This window comes from Heloderma suspectum, chromosome 6, assembly GCF_057233095.1.
Source record: "Heloderma suspectum isolate Gila_16-S chromosome 6, 16-S_ref, whole genome shotgun sequence".
NCBI classification, from domain to species: domain Eukaryota; kingdom Metazoa; phylum Chordata; class Lepidosauria; order Squamata; family Helodermatidae; genus Heloderma; species Heloderma suspectum.
Genome location: NC_139463.1, coordinates 71412889 through 71435832, shown reverse-complemented (window position 1 = coordinate 71435832; position 22944 = coordinate 71412889). Strand labels below are relative to the sequence as shown.

At 48.7% G+C, this 22944-nt stretch overlaps 1 protein-coding gene across 2 annotated transcripts in view; it reads left to right on the top strand.

Annotated features, from left to right (window-relative positions):
- Positions 1 to 22843, top strand: part of ABI3 (ABI family member 3) — a 30645-nt gene extending 7802 nt beyond the window's left edge. Inside the window, exons 3-8 of one of the 2 annotated variants that reach the window (XM_084804804.1) lie at positions 3306 to 3482; positions 17356 to 17441; positions 17880 to 17966; positions 20366 to 20562; positions 20925 to 21065; positions 22055 to 22843. In XM_084804804.1, coding sequence (XP_084660930.1) covers positions 3306 to 3482; positions 17356 to 17441; positions 17880 to 17966; positions 20366 to 20562; positions 20925 to 21065; positions 22055 to 22218 — 852 coding nt within the window. In that variant the 3' untranslated portion in view covers positions 22219 to 22843. The remainder of the gene's footprint in view (positions 1 to 3305; positions 3483 to 17355; positions 17442 to 17879; positions 17967 to 20365; positions 20563 to 20924; positions 21066 to 22054) is intronic. The other variant, XM_084804805.1, reaches the window with a different exon arrangement.
- Positions 22844 to 22944: the final 101 nt, after the last annotated feature.

Here is a 22944-nt window from a genome sequence, read left to right as displayed (position 1 = left end):
GGCACTTGAAGGGGATGACTCATTAACTGATGGTAAGGCCACCCCTGGTCATGGAATTGGGGAACTGCAGCATATATAAAGCTCAGAGCACATTGCGTTTGTTCCCTCAGCCTTGCCCCATTATGGTTTTGCCTTGCAGACTCTTATCACCATCATGGCCCCTTCTGAATCTTTTCCAACATGTCCACATTCTTCCTGGACTATAGTGCCCAAAATTCAATGCAGAACTTCCAATGTGGTGATATCAATAGACAGATAGCACCACATATTTTGGTGCCTGAAGTGGAAAATCCAAGTGGCACTTCCAGTTCTGGTAAAAGCTAACTAAAAAACTGTCAGTTTATTACAGGCCTGCTCTTTAATGGGATCCCAGCATTTTCTGCCTGAGAGGCAAGCCACCTCACCCTGCCTAACATTGTTATTGCTGCTGTTGATCATTCAGAATGAATCTAACATTTTCCAAGTGCTCTACAGAGATTTAAACAAAAATGGACAGACCTTGCACACAGTCTTACAGTCTAATACACAGGGTGCAAAAGGTAAAAGAAATGGAGTGGGAAGAGAAAAGCAAGCAAATTCAGGTACCCATTCTTAATGTTACAGTCTGCCAGCATTTAGTGTGTTGGGGGGTGTATGTTGCCTGCTTTAGGGTTTTTTTCTTGGATTTTATTTTATTTTTGCACTTCTGCAAACTTTCAGGTATCCCCAAGTCCGCTGATACTTCTCTCTTGTGCATGGATGCTGCTATAATGGCTATAGAAGGCTTGGAGAGTGAGTTCACTAGTTGTATATAGGTTAGTGATTGACAGAAATGGGTACCAAAGAGTCAGGGTGCTTCCAGATGAGGCTTTTATGGTGCAATTGCCCCACCTCATTCATGGATTTTTACGTAACCATTCCATGTTTTCCCACCGCTTCTTCCATCTTTACTCCTCCTACTGCAGAAAATACAGATAAAAGGTAGTGGGCTCTCCCACACTGTGACCGGAGGCATTCAAGACGAGGCTGGACAGTCATCTGTCAGGGATGCTCTAACTTGGATTCCTGCACTGAGCAGGGGGTTGGACTCATCGACTCGATTGCCTTGTAGGCCCCTTCCAGCCCTACTTTTCTATGAATCTATGATTCTAAGGATGGTTTTTCTCTAACTAGACACTAACTTTCCGATGGCTAGTGCTGCACCCCCTTCGTTTGGAAGCCCCCTTAGTTCTGGAAGAGAATAAATCAGCGTGGCAGTTGGTCCCAGGTGACCTGATGGAGTGGGCTTGGCTTCCTGTCCTAAGGGTAGGTTAGGCGCTACTGTTTAGTGTTCAGAACTGACTCTCTGGTTAAACCAGCTGCAAATGTGTAGCTTGGAGATACTCCTTGATTCAGCATTGCCACTTGAGGCTCGGGTGGCCTTGGTGGCTAGGAGAGCCTTTTACCAGCTTTGGCTGGCTCACCAGCTATGACCGTCCCTGGACAGGGATAGTCTGGCCACAGCAGTTCAAACTATGGTAACCTCCCCAATGGATTCCTGTACAGCACTGTATGTGTGGGCCTGCCTTTGAAGATGACCCAGAAGCTTCAGCTGGTGCAGAATGTGGTGACTGGAACTGGAACTGGTTCAGTTAAGTAGGGCAGTGGAGGCTGGTGGTGCCAATGTCTGTGGGGAGGTGAATCCGCTCCAGGTTTCAGTCAGAACTCTAAAGGAGCTATCCAAGGTGTTTGCACCTTGGATAGCTCCTTTAGAGTTCTGACTGAAACCCCGGAGCGGATTCACCACCCCACTGACATCAGGGCCACTCAGAACCAGTCAGAACTCTCAAGGAGCTATTGGGTAACTCCTTTAGAGTTCTGACCGAAACCCGGAGCGGATTCACCGCCCCACTGACATCAGGGCCAGTCAGAACCAGTCAGAACTCTCAAGGAGCTATTGGGTAACTCCTTTAGAGTTCTGACTGAAACCCGGAGCGGACTCACCACCTCACTGACATCAGGGCCAGTCAGAACTAGTCAGAACTCTCAAAGAGCTATTGGGTAACTCCTTTAGAGTTCTGACTGAAACCTGGAGCGGATTCACTGCCCCACTGACATCAGGGCCAGTCAGAACCAGTCAGAACTCTCAAGGAGCTATTGTGTAACCCGGAGCGGATTCACCGCCCCATTGACATCAGGGCCACCAGCCTTCACTGAGGTGGGGTCATATGACATTGATTCCAAAGGACCTGAATTGGCTGCCCACTTGCATCTGAGCCCAATTCAAGGTGCTGGTGCTCACCTTTAAAGCCCCAAACAGCTTGTGACCCACATATCTTCAGAAGTGCCTTTCCCTATACCAATCTGCCTGCCTGTGACTTAAGAGGCTGTTCTCCAAATACCTCAAGTACATTGTGTGCCAACAAGGCAGAGGCCTTCTTGGTTGTGGCACCCCGACCCAGAAACACCCTCCCCATGTAGCTGCGGCTGGCGTCAACGTTGCAATTATTTTGCACCAGCTCAAAAACCAGCTCAAAAGCCCAGGCATTTTTAGTGGTTGCTTTTGTCTGTCCTTTTGTGTTTGCTGCCTTCTCTGTTTTTATCATGAGCATGTGGTGTTAGTATTATTATTGTGCTGGTGTGTGTGTTTTTTTAATTGTATTTGTACATCACCCTCGTATCTGCAAGGATGAAGGGCAATTTCTATAAATCTATAATAAAAGAGGATGCGTGTGTGTCTGTCTGTCAGTCTTTTAGCACCATAGTGCCAAGATGGTGAAATCTAGACACTTGAAACTTGGCATGCATGCTAAAGGAACTCCAGGGATGTGCTCCTCATGGTTATTTTGTTTTTAAAATGCACTCATTTTAATTAATTTTAATGTGTCCATGTGGTTGAAACCTACAGTGACATATTCTGCCACTAGAGGCAGACTTCCCTAAGCAGCACATAACTTTGCTATCCATATGGTGTGAAGCCAGGGAATATTACTGGCTGAGGGATGTAATTATGCACTTGTGCCCCCCCTGACTGTGGGACAGCCCTCCCCCTCAGGGGAATGGAGTGGACAGCCCCCTCCCTCAGGGGGCTAGAGGGGTGCAACATGGCAGGGGCCGTGCCTAGGGGTGCCAGAGAGGGTGGCATCACTCAGACAAGGCAAATGCAGTGTGTCCAACTCTGATAGCTGTGTGAGTTTGCTTGAAGGCTGTGCGGTATCAAACAAAGGGCTATTCCAACTTGTGTAAAGCTGGGTCCGTTCACCACTGAACAAATGATGATTCCTGCACTAGCTTCACATGGTGCTGCAGGTGAAGCCCTCCCTCGTCACAATGTCTCTCTGCTGCAGGTGGTGGAAATGCACAAGGAGAAAGTGTCCCGCCAAGAGATTGGGACACTAGCCATTTGCAAGACATATCCGCACTACCAGAAAATCATCTACCCCAAACACCTTGAGCCCCTGGAAGCGTATTACAGGAAACCGTTGAACTTCAGCAGTTTGGATGAAATTGGCCATGGGATAAAGGTAAGAGGTGGACACGTCCTCCTTTACTCTGGGGCTGGCCATTAGGCAAAGTGAGGCAGCTGCCTCAGGTAGGAGACGTTGTGGGTGGGAGAAGCAGCAAGTAGCTGGAGGACAGAGCTGGGTGCCCCCTAAGCTAACCTGCTGCGCTCAGGTGAGGTGGAGCTGCTGTTCCATTGCCAGTATTGAAGTAAGATTCAGCTGCCAATCTGGGCGGTTTCTGCATGCAGAATAGTGGGTGGAAGCCATCTTGTCCTTTGCCTCAGGCAGCAAAATGTATTGGGCCAGCCCTGTTTTGTTCCCCAAGCCAAAACAGAACTGCTACATGCTTCCCCAATGCGGACAAGCCACAGAAAGGTCCTAATCCAGGGAAGAGTGGGAACGCGTGCTGTTCCATCTGTAGAGCAATCGCACCAAGTGCCCAAGCTCAGAGCCTATGGAGATCTCTGTGGACAAAAGTGTGGGGTGATGTATACGTTGCTGGAGGTGGCTTCGCTCCTTCTCTTCCTCCCGTCTACTGCCATGCTTCATGTGAATTGCATTCAGTGGATCAGGTCTCATGCATGGAGGCACACTGTGCTTCCTGAGTTGCACACATTGTGTGTGTGGGTTGTAAAGTGACACTGCCGGTTGGTCCAATCATGGCCCCACACCAGGGTGGAACTCTTGTCCCACCTTGATACCTGTTTGATACCTCCCTACAGAGAAAGCCCCTGTCACGAGCGCCCTAGCAGCCTCTTTCAGCAGACTCCAATAGCCAACTCAAGACACAGACGAAAGGATTCTTTTCAAGGCTTTAATCCTTTTACAACTTAATGACTCTTTCAGATGCTAATCACCAGCGACTAAGCAAGGAACAGCAGAGTGGCCTATGCTCCGAGTAGGCAGTTGATCCCCATTTGAAGGAGAATCACTTGCAGACCCTGAACTTATGGGCTAGGGAGAGATCCTCCCTCTTTCCCTTGGGTCCACAGGAGGCGGCCGTTGCTTGCGCGCCAAACAGGCGCTACGCCTCCTTTCCGCGCCCTCCATCGCTCGTTGCTCCCTGTGTCTGCGTCGAGCGTCTAGCAAGCCCCCCTCCTGCACTTTCTCACCGCTAGGATCACTATCTATCTCAGGAATGCCGGCAGGAGGAATCTCTGCCAGCTGCTGTGCCTGTGAGGGATGAGCTGGCTCCTCTCCCACGGATTGCTGAACCTCTTCAGAATCAGAACTGCTCTGGGGTTCTATTGGCTCAGTTTCCACCCTGACAGCCCCTTTCACACAGTTGCTTGAGTCCAACTCTGTTCCTTCTTTCAGGCTGCATTTGCCTGGGCTAAACTATGTCTTCCATGCTAAAACCTTTACAGATTGGCCTCAGGCAAGGTACTGGCTGGAAGACTCACTTCCCCATCTCTAAAATTGGGAGAATTATAGTCATAGATGTGGAAGAGGCAATCTCATCTACCTCCCATTCCACAGCATAGACCAGCCTTTCCCCAATCTGGCACCTTCCAGGTGTAGTGCGCTACAACTCCCATCTTCCCCAGCCAACATCTATGCCAGCCTTTCCCCAATCTGGCACCTACCAGATGTAGTGGATTACAACTCCCATCTCCCCCAGCCAACATCTATGCCAGCCTTTCCCCAATCTGGCACCTTCCAGGTGTAGTGGACTACAACTCCCATCTCCCCCAGCCAACATCTATACCAGCCTTTCCCCAATCTGGCACCTTCCAGGTGTGGTGGATTACAACTCCCATCTCCCCTAGCCAACATCTATGCCAGCCTTCCCCCAATCTGGCATCTTCCAGGTGTGGTGGATTACAACTCCCATCTCCCCCAGCCAACATCTATGCCAGCCTTCCCCCAATCTGGCACCTTCCAGGTGTGGTGTATTACAACTCCGATCTCCCCCAGCCAACATCTATGCCAGCCTTCCCCTAATCTGACACCTTCCAGGTGTGGTGGACTACAACTCCCATCTCCCTCAGCCAACATCTATGCCAGCTTTTCTCCAATCTGGCACCTTCCAAGTGTGGTGGACTACAACTCCCATTATCCTCAGGCAGCATGCTTGGGGAAAGGCTGGCATAGACCATCCATTCACTTCCCCACCCCCAGATCAATCTGTGCAACCCAGATCACAGTGCACCTCAAGCAGAACAGGGATGCACAGCAGCAAGGTGCCTGGGGAACGGTAGCAGTGTGTTGTAGAAGTGCTGATCCAACGAAGCGAGCCAAATCACATGCAACAAGGAAAGCCACCTTGAGCTCTCCGAAGGAAAGGGAGGATGGAAAGGCCAAAAGGCTAAAGAAAACTTCACTACTTGGTTTGACCTCCTTACACTAGTACAACCTATTTCTCCATCTAGCTCAGAATTGTCTAATCTGACTGGCTGCAGTTCTCCCTTCAGGGTAGGGATGTCAGAGAAATCTGCAATGGATTCAAATGAGTTTGGATTCCTATGAATTCCACCTGCGGATTCCACAGCGGACAGGCTTTTTCTGAGTCATGTGGATTCTGAGGACTTGTGGACTGGCTTTTTACATTGGGGGGCGGATTTGCACAAATTCACACTTGCACTCACGCGCATTAATGCACGTGAGCATTTGGAACAAAATTCTCATACATTCCTAAAAAATCTGATTCTGTCCATGAGCAGACAACTGCACAAAAGATGCCTGACAATCCATGAAACACAGCCAGAACAGCCTGCTAACTGGAGGTGCTGGGAATTGAACCTAAGACCTTCTGCATGCAAAGCAGGTGCTCAGCTTCTAAGCTGTGGTCTTGTCTTTGCTGCATCTTCTTGGGGTGGGGAGGGGAACGCCTCTTGCCTTTCTGCCTGTCACAGAATAGGGTGACAATTGCACCTTGACAGAATAGGGTGACAGTCATACCTGGTGAAGAGAGAAATATTATAAAGCACTTTATACACTTCTAATAGTAGTAATAATGATGGACCAGTATCCATCACTTGGGAGACATGAGACCTTTAAGAATGCATGGAAATGAAGCACGCATAGAAACTAAGAGCAATTATCTTGGTTCCCATCTCATTATCAGCCAGAAGAACAATCTGTAATGCTCTGAAGCAAAATTCAGAGTGGGGTGGGGTGTGTGCCATCATCGCTACTGTTAAAGACAATAGGGAAAAAGTCATCCTTCTCTGGACTTGTCACAGGGCCAGGAAATTCTTGCACAACTGCTGACACTCAAAGATAGGAGGCAGCGGCTTGGGGTATCATATCGCCTCCTGAACTAATGTCACAATTATTGAGCAACAGCAGCAGAAATAAACAAGCAAGTACATAAATGAGCGCTCCGTTTTATTAATAAGTTTAACTGCACTAATGCATGCGGCATTGAGTGTGTGGTTTGCTTAGGTCTTAAAATGACGAAGGTGATTTGGCTTACCCAGAAGTTTTGATGACTGATATAGAGACAGAAAATCAGCAGCAGACAGCAAGTCTCCAAGTGCTTCCTCTGTGGAAATGTTGAGTCTTTTGATGAACCACTGAGCAATTACTTTCTTCCTCTTTTAATAAAAAAGAAGAAGAAAGAAAAGAACTAATAAGAACAGAGCATGATTAGAATGCCATTGTCAGAAGTCGAAGGAAAAAACCAAATAAAACAATGGCCCAAACCCGGAGAAAGTTAGAGTAGTCCTAAAGCCAGCCAAAGGCCTAATGATGTGGTGGATAAAGTGGGATTGCTGTTACACTGGAGGAGAGGAGCTTTACCATTGCAACAGAACTTCTGTCTCAGAGCTCTTCCCCATCCCTAACACATCCATAGAAAGCTCTGTGAGCATAGAAGTTACTCCTGTGGGTAATGGGAGGGAAACTATGGCCCTGGCTTCAGCATCAGCCTTGGTCCCCCGCCCTATGGTCTTCTGGACCTAATGCTCTTAACTTATTGACCTTAAATCAACCTTTCCCAACCTGCGACCCTCCAGATGTGTTAGACTTAGAATTATGGTGGCCATTTATGAATCTCAAAATACTAGAACCTGGGGTCATCCTATGAAGCTGATTGGTGGGAGATTCAGAACAGATAAAAGGAAGGACTTCTTCACACAGCACATAGCTAAACTGTGGAATTTGCTACCACAGGATGTAGTGATGGCCACCAATTTGGATGGCTTTAAAAGGGGGTTGGACAAATTGCTGGAGGAAAAGGCTATCGATTGCTACTAGTTCTGATGGCTATGTGCCACCTCCAGAACCAGAGACAGTGAGCCTATATGTACACCAGTTGTTGGGGACATGCACGGGGGGGTGCTGTTGCGCTCCTGCCCTGCTTGTGGGTTTTGGTTGACAGCTGGTCGGCCACTGTGTGAACAGAATGCTGGACTAGATGGACCCTTGGTCTGATCCAGCGGGGCTCTTCTTAAGTTCTTATGACTTAAACTCCCTGCCCTAAATGGTCTGAGCTCTGCATAACATAGACTACCTTCTCCTTAAGGCTTTTTTATTATTTCATTCATAGCTGTGGCTACTCCCAGTTATAGACAGGGCTTAATTTGATCCAGCACTCATCCAGGTTGAGCCCCAGTCTAGAACATGTTTTTAACACCAAGTCCTGAAAGATTTGAAATTATAATAAAGAGAAGGGGCCACTGAGCACATACAAAATGCTTTTTCAGCAAACCACAGTTTACCCTGACACATCTTGGATTAGGCTCAAAAAGGTATGGTTTCCAAACAGGGTGAGTCCAAGTGCGTCTCTTTGTCTAGACATTAAGCATGCGGAAAGAGATAGGATGGCCACTTATGAATCTCAAAAAGTGAGAAAATGCATCATCAGAAAAGAAGATAAAAGAGGGCAGTGATTTGCATAAAAGTTGCACATGTGGATTTATAGGTATAGATGCAAATTTAGAAATAATTTAAATAGGAATACAGAACATCTCACCATCGCGTGGAAGACTGTGACCAGGTGCCCTGTGTGTTTGCCTGCCTAGGTGCTCACTGTTAATGGGCAGCCGTTCTTATGATTCTTTATCTTTAAACCAGAATTGGGCAGGACGCCCCTTCAAACAGAGGACTATCTTCTGTAAAAGAGGACACATGGCCACCCTAGAATTCCCTTCCCTAGCCTAGAGAATTGTAAAAGATGAAGTCTTTTTCCAGAAGGACATTAAGTGGCCAGGTATACATTTTTAATGATATTTGAAAAGTTAACATATGTATTGTTTACCCTGTTTTTAACTTGGATTCGCTGTCCGTACTTTTGTACTGCTCAAGGCTCTTTTACAAGGCTGGCCCTACCATTAGGTAGAGTGAGGCAGCTGCTGAGGGGAGGGGAATAGTGGTGAGGTGACTGGGGATGGCTGTGTGTGTGCTGTGCAGCCTGCTCTATGCTCCCTAAGCTAGCCTTCCTGAAGCTGCCCTCAGGTGCATGGAAGACCCTGTCCCTAGTGCTTTCAGCACCATTAATTCTTGAACATTAATTTCTACAGTAAGCAGAATTGCCAAATGAAACCTGCTCTGTCAGCTACACTTTTTGGCACAAGGTTGGCATGTATCTGGGCAAACAACCCTGGTGGAGGGAAGGGAAACAGAAAAAAAACAGTTGTGGGGAGAGGAGAAAGAAGGGGTGTGTGTGTGTTTCAGTCCAGCTGGGTGTGTGGACGTTTCTGTTGCATGATGGGAGAGATATAATGAAGGCACTTAGGAAAGGCTAATGAGTAATGTTGGGGCGCTAAGGGAGTGTGCAAGCGGGCTGTTTAAATGAGAATGGATCTGTCCACGAGGGCTGAGTTGAGAGGGTGAAGCTTCCATAGAGTATCACATTTTGAACACCTAAAATGTTTGTGTTTGGGTGAATGAGTGAAAAAGATTAACACCCCTGCATTTTTTCTCAGACATCCAATTGAAATACCCCTGCCTTACTCCCTGCTGCATTGTTTTTGGATCCCAGTTGAAGGCTGTATATCTTACAAAGTTGTACAATCTCAGAAGGGGGCGTGGCTGTGAGGAGGCTGGCTGTGATTGTCAGGAAGGGACCCTGCACTTCCGAATTTGCCACCACGCCACTGCTGAGGAGTGTGCGTGAGTGTCCTGCCTGTCATCGTACAATAATCTGTGTGGCAGCCTGTAGCCTCCTCGGCTTCCCACACTTCAGTTAAAGCCATCATGAGGAAGACATCATGAGGCAATTCCTCCCATGGGGCTTTGCTAGTTCAGAAAGTGCAGGTGGCCTGGGAGGCTGCAGAGCAATGGAAAGGTGTGTAACAGAAAGAGAACACACACAGCACCCTCGGCCACCTCGCGGTTATTAGGTAAGCTCAAAAATGCCACCAAAAAACATTCGAAATTCTGCCTCAGAAAAGTGGAAGCCTCAACACAGTTGATGCTGTTCCACCTACAGAAGCAGTGCAATAAACCAAAAACCCTTAGGACAAAAGAAAGAAGCTGTGCTACAACCCCTGTCAAGAGTGAGCCCTATCTGTGAGAAACCGTTGGAGAATTTCTCCTCCCCTAGGAGAAATTTGGTGAAATTGTCCACCCAATTTCTCTGCCCACAAATAGGCTGGAGAATTTTGAGAGGCCGTTTTCACACAGCTCTACCTGTCCCATTGCTAGTGTTGAAGTAAGATTCAACTGGTCACCTTCTGCACATAGAAAGAGGGGCATCATCTTGTCCTTTGCCTCGGGCAGCAAAATGTCTGGGGCCAGCCCAGAGGTTATAGAGGGTGGCCACTTACACTTTGCCAAAAAAAAGGGGGCACGAATTTGCATAACATTAATAAATAATAATAATTTGCATAGTAGGTGTAAATCTAGAACAAATAACTACTATTTAAACAGAAATACAAGACATCTCACCATAGCGAAGTCTGACTGAAGAAGTGTGCCTGCTTGGCCTGCCATTGAGGTACTAAGTGCTGTTGGGCAATTTCAAGGCCCCTGCTGCTCTCCCTTCTTATGGCTCTTTGACTTTAAACCAGACTTGGACTGGACAGTGCATCAAATAAAGGATGCCTTCAAATAGAGGACTGCCAGCTCTCCAAAACAAGAGAACTGTCCTCTATAAAGTAGGACACCTGGCCACACTAGAGTGGCCAGATGCAAGAGAGGAGTCCTGCATCTGCAAGTGACACCTGCGGAAAGTCCCTCTTCTACATAACTATTAAAGGTACAAGAACCCTCATTGTTCTCTGTTGCATCTAGATACCCTATCCTAAACTGTCAGGGCACAATCCATCCTGATGTTTTTTTTTCAGTAATTGTGATGACTAGGAACTTGCTCATTTAAAGCATAAATGCATAGATTTTTTTCATTTCATAGGAAGCAGAGTGGGTTCTGAGTAGGAATTCTACCCGGGTCAAGAACTAAAATCTCTGCATGTTTTGTCCCAGCATTTGCTTTCTGGGCTGTGCCTCTTATTAAAATGCTTGTAGTCTCTAAAATGCCCAGTCTCTAGCAGCAAACTCTGACTGGAGGGGAGGGATTCATGGATGCATCTTGTCTCTTGCACACATGTATGAGAGTGCACAAACCGGAAGTTGGATCCAGATTCTGTCTTCCACAAGAGAAAGGTCCCTCCACCTGATTTTTGGGGATCTCCCCTGCCCCACAACATGGCTCACTCCACTCAGCAGGGTCTCCTGACTCTCTGTGTAGCATTTTTAAGAGGCTGCTGTGGGAAGGAGGGAGCTGAGAAGTCCACTTCCAACAGTGTAGTTGATCCAGCATAAATCTGGATCCAACCCCCGAACACCTTTGCTGTGCACAGCCTGCCATCTCATGCACTGAAGCTGTTGAAATATATTTCAAAGGGTTGATAACGTATTGCAGGACCATTATGGTCTGTGTATTCTTTTTAAAAGATACTTCTAGTACATATTTAACTTCAAGAACAAACATCCCACCCGCTTTTAAAGCAGTGAAGATGGGCCTGTTGCTGCAGAATAAATGAGAAGTCACCATGCATGACGTAGTGGTGTGGTTAGGGTGTCAGACTGGGGAGAGCCGGATTCAAATCCCATTCTGCCATGAAGCTCACTGGGTGACCTTGGGCCAGACATCACCTCTCAGCCAGAACTCCCTCACAGGGATGTTGCGACAATAAAATGGGCAGAGGGAACACCATGTATGCTGCTGACTTCGAGTTCCTTAGGGGAAAGGAAGCATATGAGTGTAACTAATAAAATAAATAAAAATGAATGCAGCATTCAGCAGACGGAATACAGCCTACAGTTGCGTGTAATGATGGTGGTGGAGAGGTCTCGGGGAGTGATCCATGGTATGACAGAGGACGTATGTTGCAGGCATGTCCTTATTGTCATCTAGGTTGGCCATCTGTTCCTTGTTTCAAGGACTGGTTCCTTATTCCGGATTTAAATGTAATATTGCTAAATAAGGAACTGTTCTCGAAATAAGGAACAGGTGGCATGCCTATTTCCATCTGTGAAATGTTGAAGGGTGTGACTGACCCTTCAATATCTATTCACTTCCCCCTCCTTCCACAAATCGCAAACATTTTGCTTTCCCCCCAGTGCAATAATACAACTCTAAATTCAGCTTGTACCAAACCAAGAAGCTGCAGCCGTAACAATGCGCAGAAGTTAAATATATAAGCAGTTCTTTCTTCCTCCCTGCTCCGCAAGCTACCTTGAAGAGAGAAGGGGAATTGTGCTGTCAGCTGTGGCCAGCCATCGGGGCCGATCTGAAAACCACACGCGTCTGCAACTGATGAGGCAAAGATGTTCCGAACAGAGAGGAAGCACTGTGTGAGCTTTCGGTTCCCACGCTGGCGTCCTCTTTCCCAACGGTGTTCTCACCGCTGGCAAGGCTGCTGCTGCATCAGGGGCCTCACAGCACTTTTGCTGCCCTTTTGTTAGCACACAGCTTTGGCTTGGCGTGCGGAGTGGCTGGGGGCTAAAAGACATGACCCAGTTTTAAAGAAGGTGTCCCTCTTCCATGGAAGGGGACTTTCTAACTTGGCGCTCAAGTGCTCAACTGGAAGGATGGAAAGAACTCCCCTAGGAGCAGATGCAGCCATGACACAAAACCAGGAACAACAATCCGGAACATTGTGGGGGGCCCCAGTTGGCTGTGCACACCCTCTGCTCTGCACCCACAGCTAAGCAATGCCTAGTGTGCACACCCTGGGTCGTACTGGGCTTAGATCCAGATTTCCACTGGATCAACTGCACTGGTGGAAGTGGATTTCTTCCCCCCCTCTTTGCCATGGCAGCCCCTTCGGCAGCCCCTGCTGAAGGGGGTGATCTGCAATGTGGGGTGGAGGGTGGCACCCCCAAAATTGGGTGGATGGACCTTCTGTGAGCAGAGCCTTTTCTCTCAAGGAAGGTTGCTTCCTCTTGGGGAAGGGAAGTCCTGGATCTTTCTCATTATCTGTCTCCTTCTTCCCCTCCCCAAGTCTACTCAGCCCAACAAAATGTGGGCTGCATCCAAATATTTCCAAAGAAATTTGAGCCAGGAAAAGTTGCTTGAGAATTTCTTCTCCACCCCACTGCCTTCATTTTAGTCCTATCCTTAATGCCCTCTCACTCTTGTATTGTCCAAACTGAGATGGATTGAGGTAACTGCTTACACTGTGATGAGTACCCTTCGTTGCTTCATGTAAACTATGGGCAGGGAAGTTGTGGCCTTTGAGATGGTGTTGGACTCCAGCTCCCATCATCCCCAGACAACATGGCCAATAGCCAGGGATGATGGGTGTTAAGAGTCCAACAACAGCTGGTGGGCCACAGCTTTCCCACCCTTGATATAATTGTTGCATAGATCCTGCAGCTGCACCACAAAACTGACTGTCTACACAGCATCCGGTGCCTATGTGGTGAGGTGCATTTTGCTACACTCAGCATGGCTGGGGAGAGCCTCTCTCCACTATGTGAGGCAGCTCTGGAGATCTGATCCCTGGGCTGCCTGAGAGAATGCACCCTCTGCTAATTTTTGCCCAGAGCAGAGGTTTGTTGGGTGTGTATGTGGGGGGGGGGGCGCTAGGGAGGAAGCGCTTACAGATTACCAAAAAAGAAGACACCATATGCATAACATGTGCATGTACACATTTATATGTATGGGTGCAAATTTAGGAATAACTCTAATTTAAATGTAAATACAAGACATTGCATCATAATGGGGAAGGGACCACGTGACCTGTGTGCCTGCTCGGGCAGCTGTCTAGGTGCAACTTCAAGGCTTTCCCTCCTTGGGGTTCATTGACTTTAAACCGGACTTGGACTGGACAGCCCATCAAATTGAAGATGCCTTCAAATACTGCCCTTTACCCCATAGGGATGTATAGAATTTAGTTTTTACTCGCAAAACAGGCGAGCATGCCCCGTTTGAAGCTCCAAACGTAAGCATGAGCACCTGTCCACCAAAAATATTCGCAAGTTGCCAAACACGTGCTCGTGTTTCTCTTGTTCCCAGCTCCGTTTGATTTGCACACATTTCCTGATTTGCGCAAATTTCCACTGTTGACTCCATCAGCCCTGCTTTGGTCAATGAAGGAAAATTGTGCAAATTAGGAAATGTGTGCAAATTTGGGCAAATCTCCTGTTCGATTGTGGCTCAATTTGCACAATTTTCCTGTTTTTGCAAAGTGAGCAGCAATCGCGAAGGGGAATTGGGCACCAGATGAGCAGCGAGATGGCGATCTTGAACATCCCTTGCTTGCCTATCCCTGTCTGCCACCTCTCCAATATAGAGGACCGCCCTCTGTAAAGTAGGACACCTGGCATGTAGGCTTGCACACTGCCCAGCAATGCAGCAACTCCCTTCCTACCTCCCCTGCTTGCCTGGGATTAAATAATCAATGGGATAAGGCAGCAGTTTCCTAATGGTGTTCTGGGAGATTCTGGGGTTCTGCAGGAGCTTAGCAAAGATTCTTCAGTGCAAAGGCCAGCAATGGTGGATATGGTTCCTTGAAAGACCATTTGACCCTCACCAAGATCTCCCCCCGCACTGCACAGCAGCCACTGGGGAGGGTGGGGTGTCTTCTCGGGTGCATTTCCAGCTTGTGCATGGGGAAGCCCTGTGTGAAATGAAAGCGAGCCCTATCATGTCTCAGAATCTACTGCAGCATCTGATGAAAGCAGTCCTCTACAGACAGGGAGATATGGGTAGAGTACACAGGTTGCCTGCGCCTGCTGCAGTCTAGAGACCCCAAAGGGTAGGGCCAAGCCAGTGCTCAGGGTAGGAGACTACAAAACCCCACTTATCTCCTTGCCTCTCTCTCATTCCTGTCCACATGTCTCCTCCCTGGTCTGTGACAACGTATCCCCTAATCCAGCCTTGCCCAACATGGCGCCCTCCAGAGATGTTGGACTACAACTCCCATGAGCATTGTGTTAACTGGGGATGGTGGGAGTTGTAGTACAACACCTCTGGAGGGCACCAGGTTGGGCAAGGCTGGATTAGGGGATACAGCATCATGGACCACAGAGGAAGCATGTGGGCAGGAATGAGAGAGAGAGAGAGAGAGAGAGAGAAAGGCTGCTTTAATATATATCTATGTCTTTGAAATTTTCTTTCTGTTTTCCTCTGGTGACTGTTTCATTACCTCTTCCTTCCTTCCAGACCTGGTTTTCCATGCATTTCCCTCCCACAACACCCTTGTCCACCTTTTTGGTCTGGTTTCAAGCCGTTTCCTGGAAAGACACCAGGAAAACACTTAAAGCAAGATGCCTCTTAGCTCAGCAAGGGGCGATTCAGATCTGAAAGCAGACTTCGGTGCAAGCAGCTAATGTGGATCAACATGTACATGCGTGCATTTTTTATGCTCACCTGGACCATGTGGAAAAAGTGGCAAGATGGGTCTTTTGATGGGGATGCACATTCCCACCTGGAGGCAGATGTTGTCCATGACTAATTGTGCAAAATGAGAGCTAAGCCGGTCTCCCACCAAGGGATGTACAGATTTTGTAAAATCCATTCTGTCTACATTTCGTGGATTCTCAGGTGCCATTAGTTCCATCGTCTGCTCATTGGTGGAATCAGGTTTTTTTCCAATTTCCTGAATTTATGCAAATTCACACTTGCAAAAATGCATAATTCCCCCTCCCCCCAAATGTGCATTTAAATGCTTTAACCTATGGGAGAAATGTGCATTTTCGGCCAGTTTTTTTTAAAAAAATTACATATTTTTCTATGACTGGATTTGCGTAACATACTAGAAGGTAAAAAACAAAAACAAAAATACCACGGTCTGCAAGTCTGCAGAATTCATGTCTGCAGAATCCATGCGGCTCAGGAAAAGCCAGTCTGCTGCAGAATCCGTGGGTCAGATTAATAGAAATCTGAACTCATTTGATTCCATTGTGGATTTCTCCGACACCCCTACTCCCACACACCCCTCCAAGAATGAGTGACCCAGGTCTACCCCAGCCCCTGATCCTGAGGAATATTAGGACAGCTGCTGGCTTGCTACTTGTTTCTTATGCAGAGTTGCTTAATGGCTTAACCCCACTGGTTGGTTCATCATGTTTCCTTCATGCACAGGTGGGAAACCTTTTTGGTCTGAGGGCTGCACTGCTGCTGGGAAAGCACATTCTGGGGTTGGAGGGTGGTCTGCATGACAGCAATGGACAGGGCCACAACCCCAAATGGGTGGGGGTTGCTGCTGCAGCTACTGGCAGTCTGACCCCTATATGCTTGCCTGGAGTCAGTCTTTCTCTCTCTCTCTCTCTCTCTCACACACACACACACACACTCTCTCGCACGTGCACACTGTCACACACATGCACGGACACACGCGCACTGTCACGTGCACTCACGCACTCGCACACTCACACACTCTCTCACACACTCCCTCCCTCCCTCACACACACTCACTCACACCCTCCTCCCCTCACAGAGGCCATTCGAACCAACCGAAAAAGCCAGCAAAGCTAACTATCATCATCAAACTGTTTGGGGGGTGGGGGGTGGGGTAAACAACATCCCATTATATATACCCTCCCTCTCCCTTATTCTTTGTGCGTATCGTGTCTTAAATTTAGTTTGCAAGGCTGAGGGCAGGGACAGTCATACTACTTAGTTATCTCTGTAAGCTGCTCTGGCAGCCATTTTGGTTAGAAGACGGGGTGCAAGCGCTGTAAATAAATAATAAATCATTGCAACACCCAAACAGGCGCGGAAAGGCAGTGAACTGCCCACAAAGGGAGAGAGGCTTCACGGGAGCTCATTGGCCTAGTCTCCCGTCCTGTTTCAATGGAAAAGCCATCTGAGCTTGGAGGAGATTGCTCCCACCCCACCCCCAAAGAAAGGGAAAGATCGATGTAAGAGATGTATATGTGTGTGTGTGTGTGTGTGTGCGCGTGCGCGCGTTTGGAACAGAGTACTGAGCTTAAAGCGGATGGCAACATATGGTTACAGGTCTCTCTTGCTGGGGACCCGAAGTGGAGTCCTGAGGTGGGGTAATGGATCTGGTGTCCTGATGGAGCATAAGCTGTTTGCCTGCATGTATGGTCTGCTTGTACATCTGTAAATAAAACATGTGTTACCCCAAAACACCCTATAGCAGCCTTCCCCAGCCTGGTGCCTTCCAGGTTTGCTTACAACAACTTCCATCAGCCCCAGCCAGCATGGCCATGGATGGGAGTTCTAGTCCAACACACCTGGAGGGCAGCAGGTTGGCTTAGGCTGCCCTATATAGCTCCAGAGTTCTCTCTCCTCCAAAGGCAATGGAAACCTTGGAGTCATCTTGACTCCCTGGGAAGTGGGGAGCATGCACCTATACGAAACGTGCAGATTCTGATCCTCTGAAGTTTTCATGAACAGAATTACCTTGACAAGCCCTGGCAAAAAGAGCTCCTTGGAAGAAAAAAAATATCTAGGGGCAGAGGAGGATTCCTTTGGAAAATGGCACTCTGGATTTCCTCTGTCTCACACACACCTCTCATCTTTCCCTCTTAGGATCAAAGCACACAGCTGGCCAGAACAGGGACTCTGGCCCGGCGAGGAACCAAGACAGCGGCAGCACAATCCCCTGGGAGCCTTGGGTGAGTTACATCAGTTAGAGGCAACAGAAGAGCGTATCGTTTTAGCCCGTGGCACTGGTAGGTGGCTGTGTGTCCTCTTTTACAGAGGGGAGTCCTCCATTTGAAGGGCTCTCAGAGGACCGCCCTCTCTTTGAAGGCATCCTTTATTCAGGAGGGGGCAACCTGTGGCCTTCCAGATGTTTTGGCCTACAACTTCCATCAGCCCTAGCCAGCATAGCCAATGGTGAGAGATCATGGGACTTGTAGGCCAAAACCTCTGGAGGGCTGCAAGTTGCCCATCCCTGCACTATACTTTCTAGATCAAGGTTGTGATATTTTCACTCCAAATGAAATTGAAAAGACCAACTCTCAAGAAAAGTCCTTTAGATCTGCCCCCACCCCACACCCAGTGTCCCAAATTTGCAAAATGTGGATATAACCCTTCTCTTTCTGTTTTAGGAGAAGTCACCGGATCCCGGAGCCGATACGGCCACCAGTTATCCCAGATGGCAAACTCTCTTCAGCCTCCTCTTTGTCCTCCTTGAGGTACCATGTGTGAGATCCCAGAGATGGGAACTAGGAGAGAAGGGACAGACTTGAGGGGAAATGGATTGCTGTCTACCTAGGTCAGGGATGGGGAACATGTGGCACTCTGCATGCTGTTAGACTTCAACTCCCATCATCCTGCACCATTGGCTATGCTGGCTAGGGCTGATGGGAACTGCAGTCCAACAACACTTGGAGGGCCACACTTTCCCCCATCTCTGCTCTGAGGTCAGAGAATGGTTATTCACTATTTCTATCAGGTAAGATCTATAAAGCCCTTCACACACTAAGGGCACAATCCTATCGGTTGCACCCCCATCGTTCAGAAGCCCCCAAACTTGGAGACTTCTGAATTTCCTATTCCCTGAAGCCGGCAGGGTGGGAGGAGCAGTGGAGGCAATCTTCAGCTCCCCGTCCTCTGTCTTGGGTGATTTTTGCTAGATGGACTTTTTAGCCTGTCTAGCAGCGGCACTTCAGAGTGGAAGGGGAGCAGGCTGGAGGAGGCTCAGGATATCTCATATCCTGGCCTCTCCAGTCTCCTCCCCACCCTGTGCATTGGAATGCCCCCTTCTCTCCTCCTCTGAGGTCACTTTTCCGACCTCAGAGAGGCAGCCAGCACGGTTGTCTCCATGCGGGCTGTCAGGTGAGGTGCCTGGGGTCGTACCTCTGACTCCCCCTTCCAAGGTCAGAGCACTGTTTCCAACCTTGGAGGGGTTTACCACTCACCGAGGGACTGCAGGATTGCTTTCTTAGGGTTCTTCCAGATGAGGCCATCACACTGCCCCATTCACAGAATTTTACGGGCGGGAGGAGTGAAGGGGTGGGGGGAGTCCAGACAATGCCATTTTCAGTTTGTAACCCTCCTGTGTTTTCCCACTGCTTCTTTCATCTTTTTTCCTATCCAAAACATAATAATCCATTAATAGAAAAAGATGGAATAGCTCCATAATGGCATCTAATTGGTAGGTCTAGGAGCCGTCTGTCTGGAAGCACTGTAACTTGTGCTAGAAGGTTGATAGACAAATATCGCAACAGAAATGATTAAAAAAAACACCTGTCCTTAAACTTGTGCAAAGTGCTTTCCAGTCCATCTCTTATCCTTCCTTGACACCAGCCTGAGCGATTCATCCCCCCAGACATTAGAAGAATGACACCAAATGCCCCTTGCAATGCAGCAGTTCCTTCCGGCACATTCAGCCATCTCAGCAGACAGAATATTCAGAAAGGCAATCCTTTCCCATTTGGAGCTGGGCCCGAAAGACCAATGCATAAACAAGCAATTCATCCTTGGCTTAATGCAGTCCACTGGCCATTCGTGAAACAGCTTATTCCTCAAAGCTCAGCCGTCTCCAACCTGGCACCCTCCAGCTGTGTTGGACTACAAGTCCCATCATCTCCAGCCAGCATGGCCACTGGGACTTGTAGTCCAACACAGCTAAAGGGCGCGAAGTTGGAGAGGGCTGCCTTCGTTGATCAGAAGGAACCAACGCATTCCAGTGTTCATTCGGTGCAATTCTTTTCCATGTGCTCCTCACTGTCTTTCATATTTTGCGCATCCCTCACTACCAAATTCCAGGGACCGTCTGGTGCACTCATCCCAGTGTGCACAGCTTGCTTCAACTTCAGCAGCCGGCTAGGAAAGCTACCAGAACAACTCAAGCCTTCTTAGGAAGATGCAGTCGCTTTTTCCTGACCCCATCAAAAGTGGATCTAGGGGGTAAGGCAGGGGTGGGAAACATGCCCCCTCACATGTTGTTGGACTGCAACTTCCATTATCCCTCACTGTTGGCTAGGCCAGCTAGGGCTGCAGTCCAAAAACATCTGGAGGGGCATACATCCCCCAGCCTAAGGCCTGCTCTGCGCCTGGAGCAGGAGGCAGCAGTAGAAGCCCAGGGTGGTAGAGCAAATTGTAGTATTTGAAACTGCTGGTGGGCAGGGGAAACATGATATTTAAATGCTCCCCTATCTAACTAACTGCCTGCAAATGAAAACAACCACCACCAAACTAACACAGCAGGGAGAAATAGTCTAACTCAGCCTGCTTCCTGCGTGCTGGCTTTCTACTTGCAGGGCGTTTGTTGTTGGTTTAATACAGAGGTGAGCAATGTGCAGGCCACAGTCCCCATGCGCCCCCCCCCCACATCACCAAATGTGGCAGTGAGGGAAAAGATCAGCGGTTTTAGCACCACAGAGCACTAAAAATGTCATATTTCGCTTGTTCTCACTGAGCGTGACCCTTTAAGCGCACCGTAACTACTAGTTAAACAGAGGGGGGCGCTCGAGAATGACATTTCCCTGTGCGACCAGCTCATGCCTCGACCACCTCACTCCGCTGCATGTAGGCTGAGGCTAAGACCCTTCACCTGCACCTGAAACTCTTCCTTGTTCCAATGGCACAGCAGCCTCACAGGCGCTACGGGCAGCACCAGTATGGGCGCATCTCCCGAACCGCCCCCGCCCCCCCCACCCTCTATGCTGTCTCCTATGCCTCCGCCAACAGACGCAGAGACCCTTCCTCCTCCTCCTCCATCAGCTATATTGCCACCTCTGCCTCTTGCACCAGATGACATACTTCCACCGCACCTCTCCGAGCCAGGTAAGAACTTCTTGATTTTTTTTTTTTTAATGACCTTGGGCAAGTGCCCCAGTTTACACACACCCCTAAGCACAGGATGTCAAATTAGCTTCATGATTAAACAATGTCCTATGAATACTGTTTTGTTTTTTCAAGCATGTTTCTAGCCCTTGTTGTTGCAAGGATGAACTTAAAATGGATGGCCCGTCTCTGGTGAAAGCCCAGGAGCCTGTGGATAGCAGAGCAGGGCATCCGGTGGTCTCGAGAGGGGTGGGACACCGCTTCAATGCCGCACTGTGCTTCTTTCCGTATGGCTAACAGGCACAGAAAACCACGCACGCAGAAGCACCTTTTACTTTGTGAAACTGCTGTTTTGTTTACAGATCTTGATTTCCCATCATCCCCACCACCTCCTCCTCCTCCTCTGGACGTCACTAACTGGGAGCAGCTGAGGCCTCCACTCTTACCCCCTCCACCACCCCCAGAGAAATTGCCATGGGCCCCAGACACCTACCTAGAAAAAGGTACCTTAATAAAAACAGGCAAGCCGCTGAAGTTGCCTTGACTCAGCATTCTTTCTGCCTTCTGGCACTGGCCATTGAGATTCTAGGGCCCCAGACCACCTGGAAGGCATACACTCACCCCCACTCGAAGCCCTGGTCATAGTTACTCATGCGGTGCTGAGGACGCAGCCCTTTGCACATGCTAAATGAGATTTCTCCATTTACCTACATTTTCTCTGCACAGATGTTGAGGTTCTGGCCATTACTGTTATCCCCAGCAGCAGCAGATTTCTTCTCTGTGGGTGGGTGTCTTAAGCGTACATCTATTATATATTTTAGGAAGGCCCTTTATCAAAGCCAGAGAGACGTGTGTCCCCGTGGCGCAAACTCCAACTTGCACGCACTAATTCACACAAGGCCTAGTCCACTGGGGAGCGCTTCTGCCCAAGGCCCACTGAAAAAGACCTGGCGTTCCGCAAGAGCGAGACAGTGTCCTTGCAGAGTGCCTGTTACTTTCAGTGGGGTTTGTGCAGCAGAACTTCCCAGTGGACTGACCCCTGTGGGTTAAATCTGCCTTGCACTCCGCCACCTTGAAAAGCACCCAGCCTCTCTTCTGTGTGCCAGGGACTGGGAATGCGAGGCCCTCCAGCTGTTGCTGGACTTCAGCTCCCATCAGCCCTCACTATTGGCTTTGCTGGATAGCTGATGGGAGTTGTAGTCCAACATCTGCAGCGCTATACATTCCCCACTCCTGCTTTATGCCATTTCCCATCATGAAACTCCCTCTCACAGAGGTTATGTCTATATCTCTGTCACAGTGGTTACATATCTCTCTGTCAGTGGGGATTTGGCTTGGAGGCCAATCCCCATGGAGGAATCCATGAAGGCTCCGTGGGCCAGAATTAGCCCCATGGACTGGTGGGTCCTCTTAAAAGCTTGGGTAGCTTCCTTTTGATTGCTTCCTCCCATCACCTGACCTTCTTTCTTCTTGCTCTTCCCTTTGCCTGCAGTAGTGACCCTATACCCGTACACTCAGCAGAAGGAGAACGAACTCTCGTTTGCAGAGGGGACCGTTATTTATGTGACACGGAAATACTCGGATGGCTGGTGTGAGGGGGTGATGCGCGATGCAGAGGGATTGTTCCCAGGGAACTATGTTGAGCCTTTGCACTGAAAGAGGCGGAATGGAAGCAGGAGATCAAAATAAAGCAGACAATTAAATTCACGTTGCGAGGGACTGTGTCTGGATGATGGACCACCGTGGCCCTGCTTTGAAGAAAGCATGTGGAAGAAATCCTGTGTGGGTGTATGGTGCTCGAACTTTCATACTTTCCCTGACTTGCTCTTAATCTGGTTGAAATAAAGCTGTGGTGGGGAGGGGAATTAAGACTATGGCACGAGCATTCCCACCTACTGCCCTATAGCAGTGGTGCTGACCCTCAGGCCCATGGGCCAAATTCTGGCCAGCCTGGAGGCCAAATCCAGTCTACTTGGGTTCCCCAGATGGGCCTGCCCCCTTCCCCATACCCCCTTTTCCCTGACCTTTTGGTGGTTTCCCCGCTTCCTTGCAGAGGTTTCCCCTTCTAAAAGGTTGAAATGCCTCTTCGTTACTGGCAAATAAGAGCTTTAAGCTGTAATAAGGTGGTGTTTTTGGCCCTGTCCCATTTCATGTTGGCCTCACCCATCAGTGGAATGCAGCACCTGAGAGCTTCTCCAAAAATGAATTCAGCCCTCAGCTGACAGAGGTGCAACACTCCTGCCCTGTAGAGACATAGGATTTACGGTTCCTTTTGCTCCCACTCCTCAGCAAAACCTACACAGTAGCTATGGAGGTGCATTTAAGTACCTATTTCTGCCCTCACTGAAGCAACTATCGCTTAAGCCAGTATCATCTGCCCTG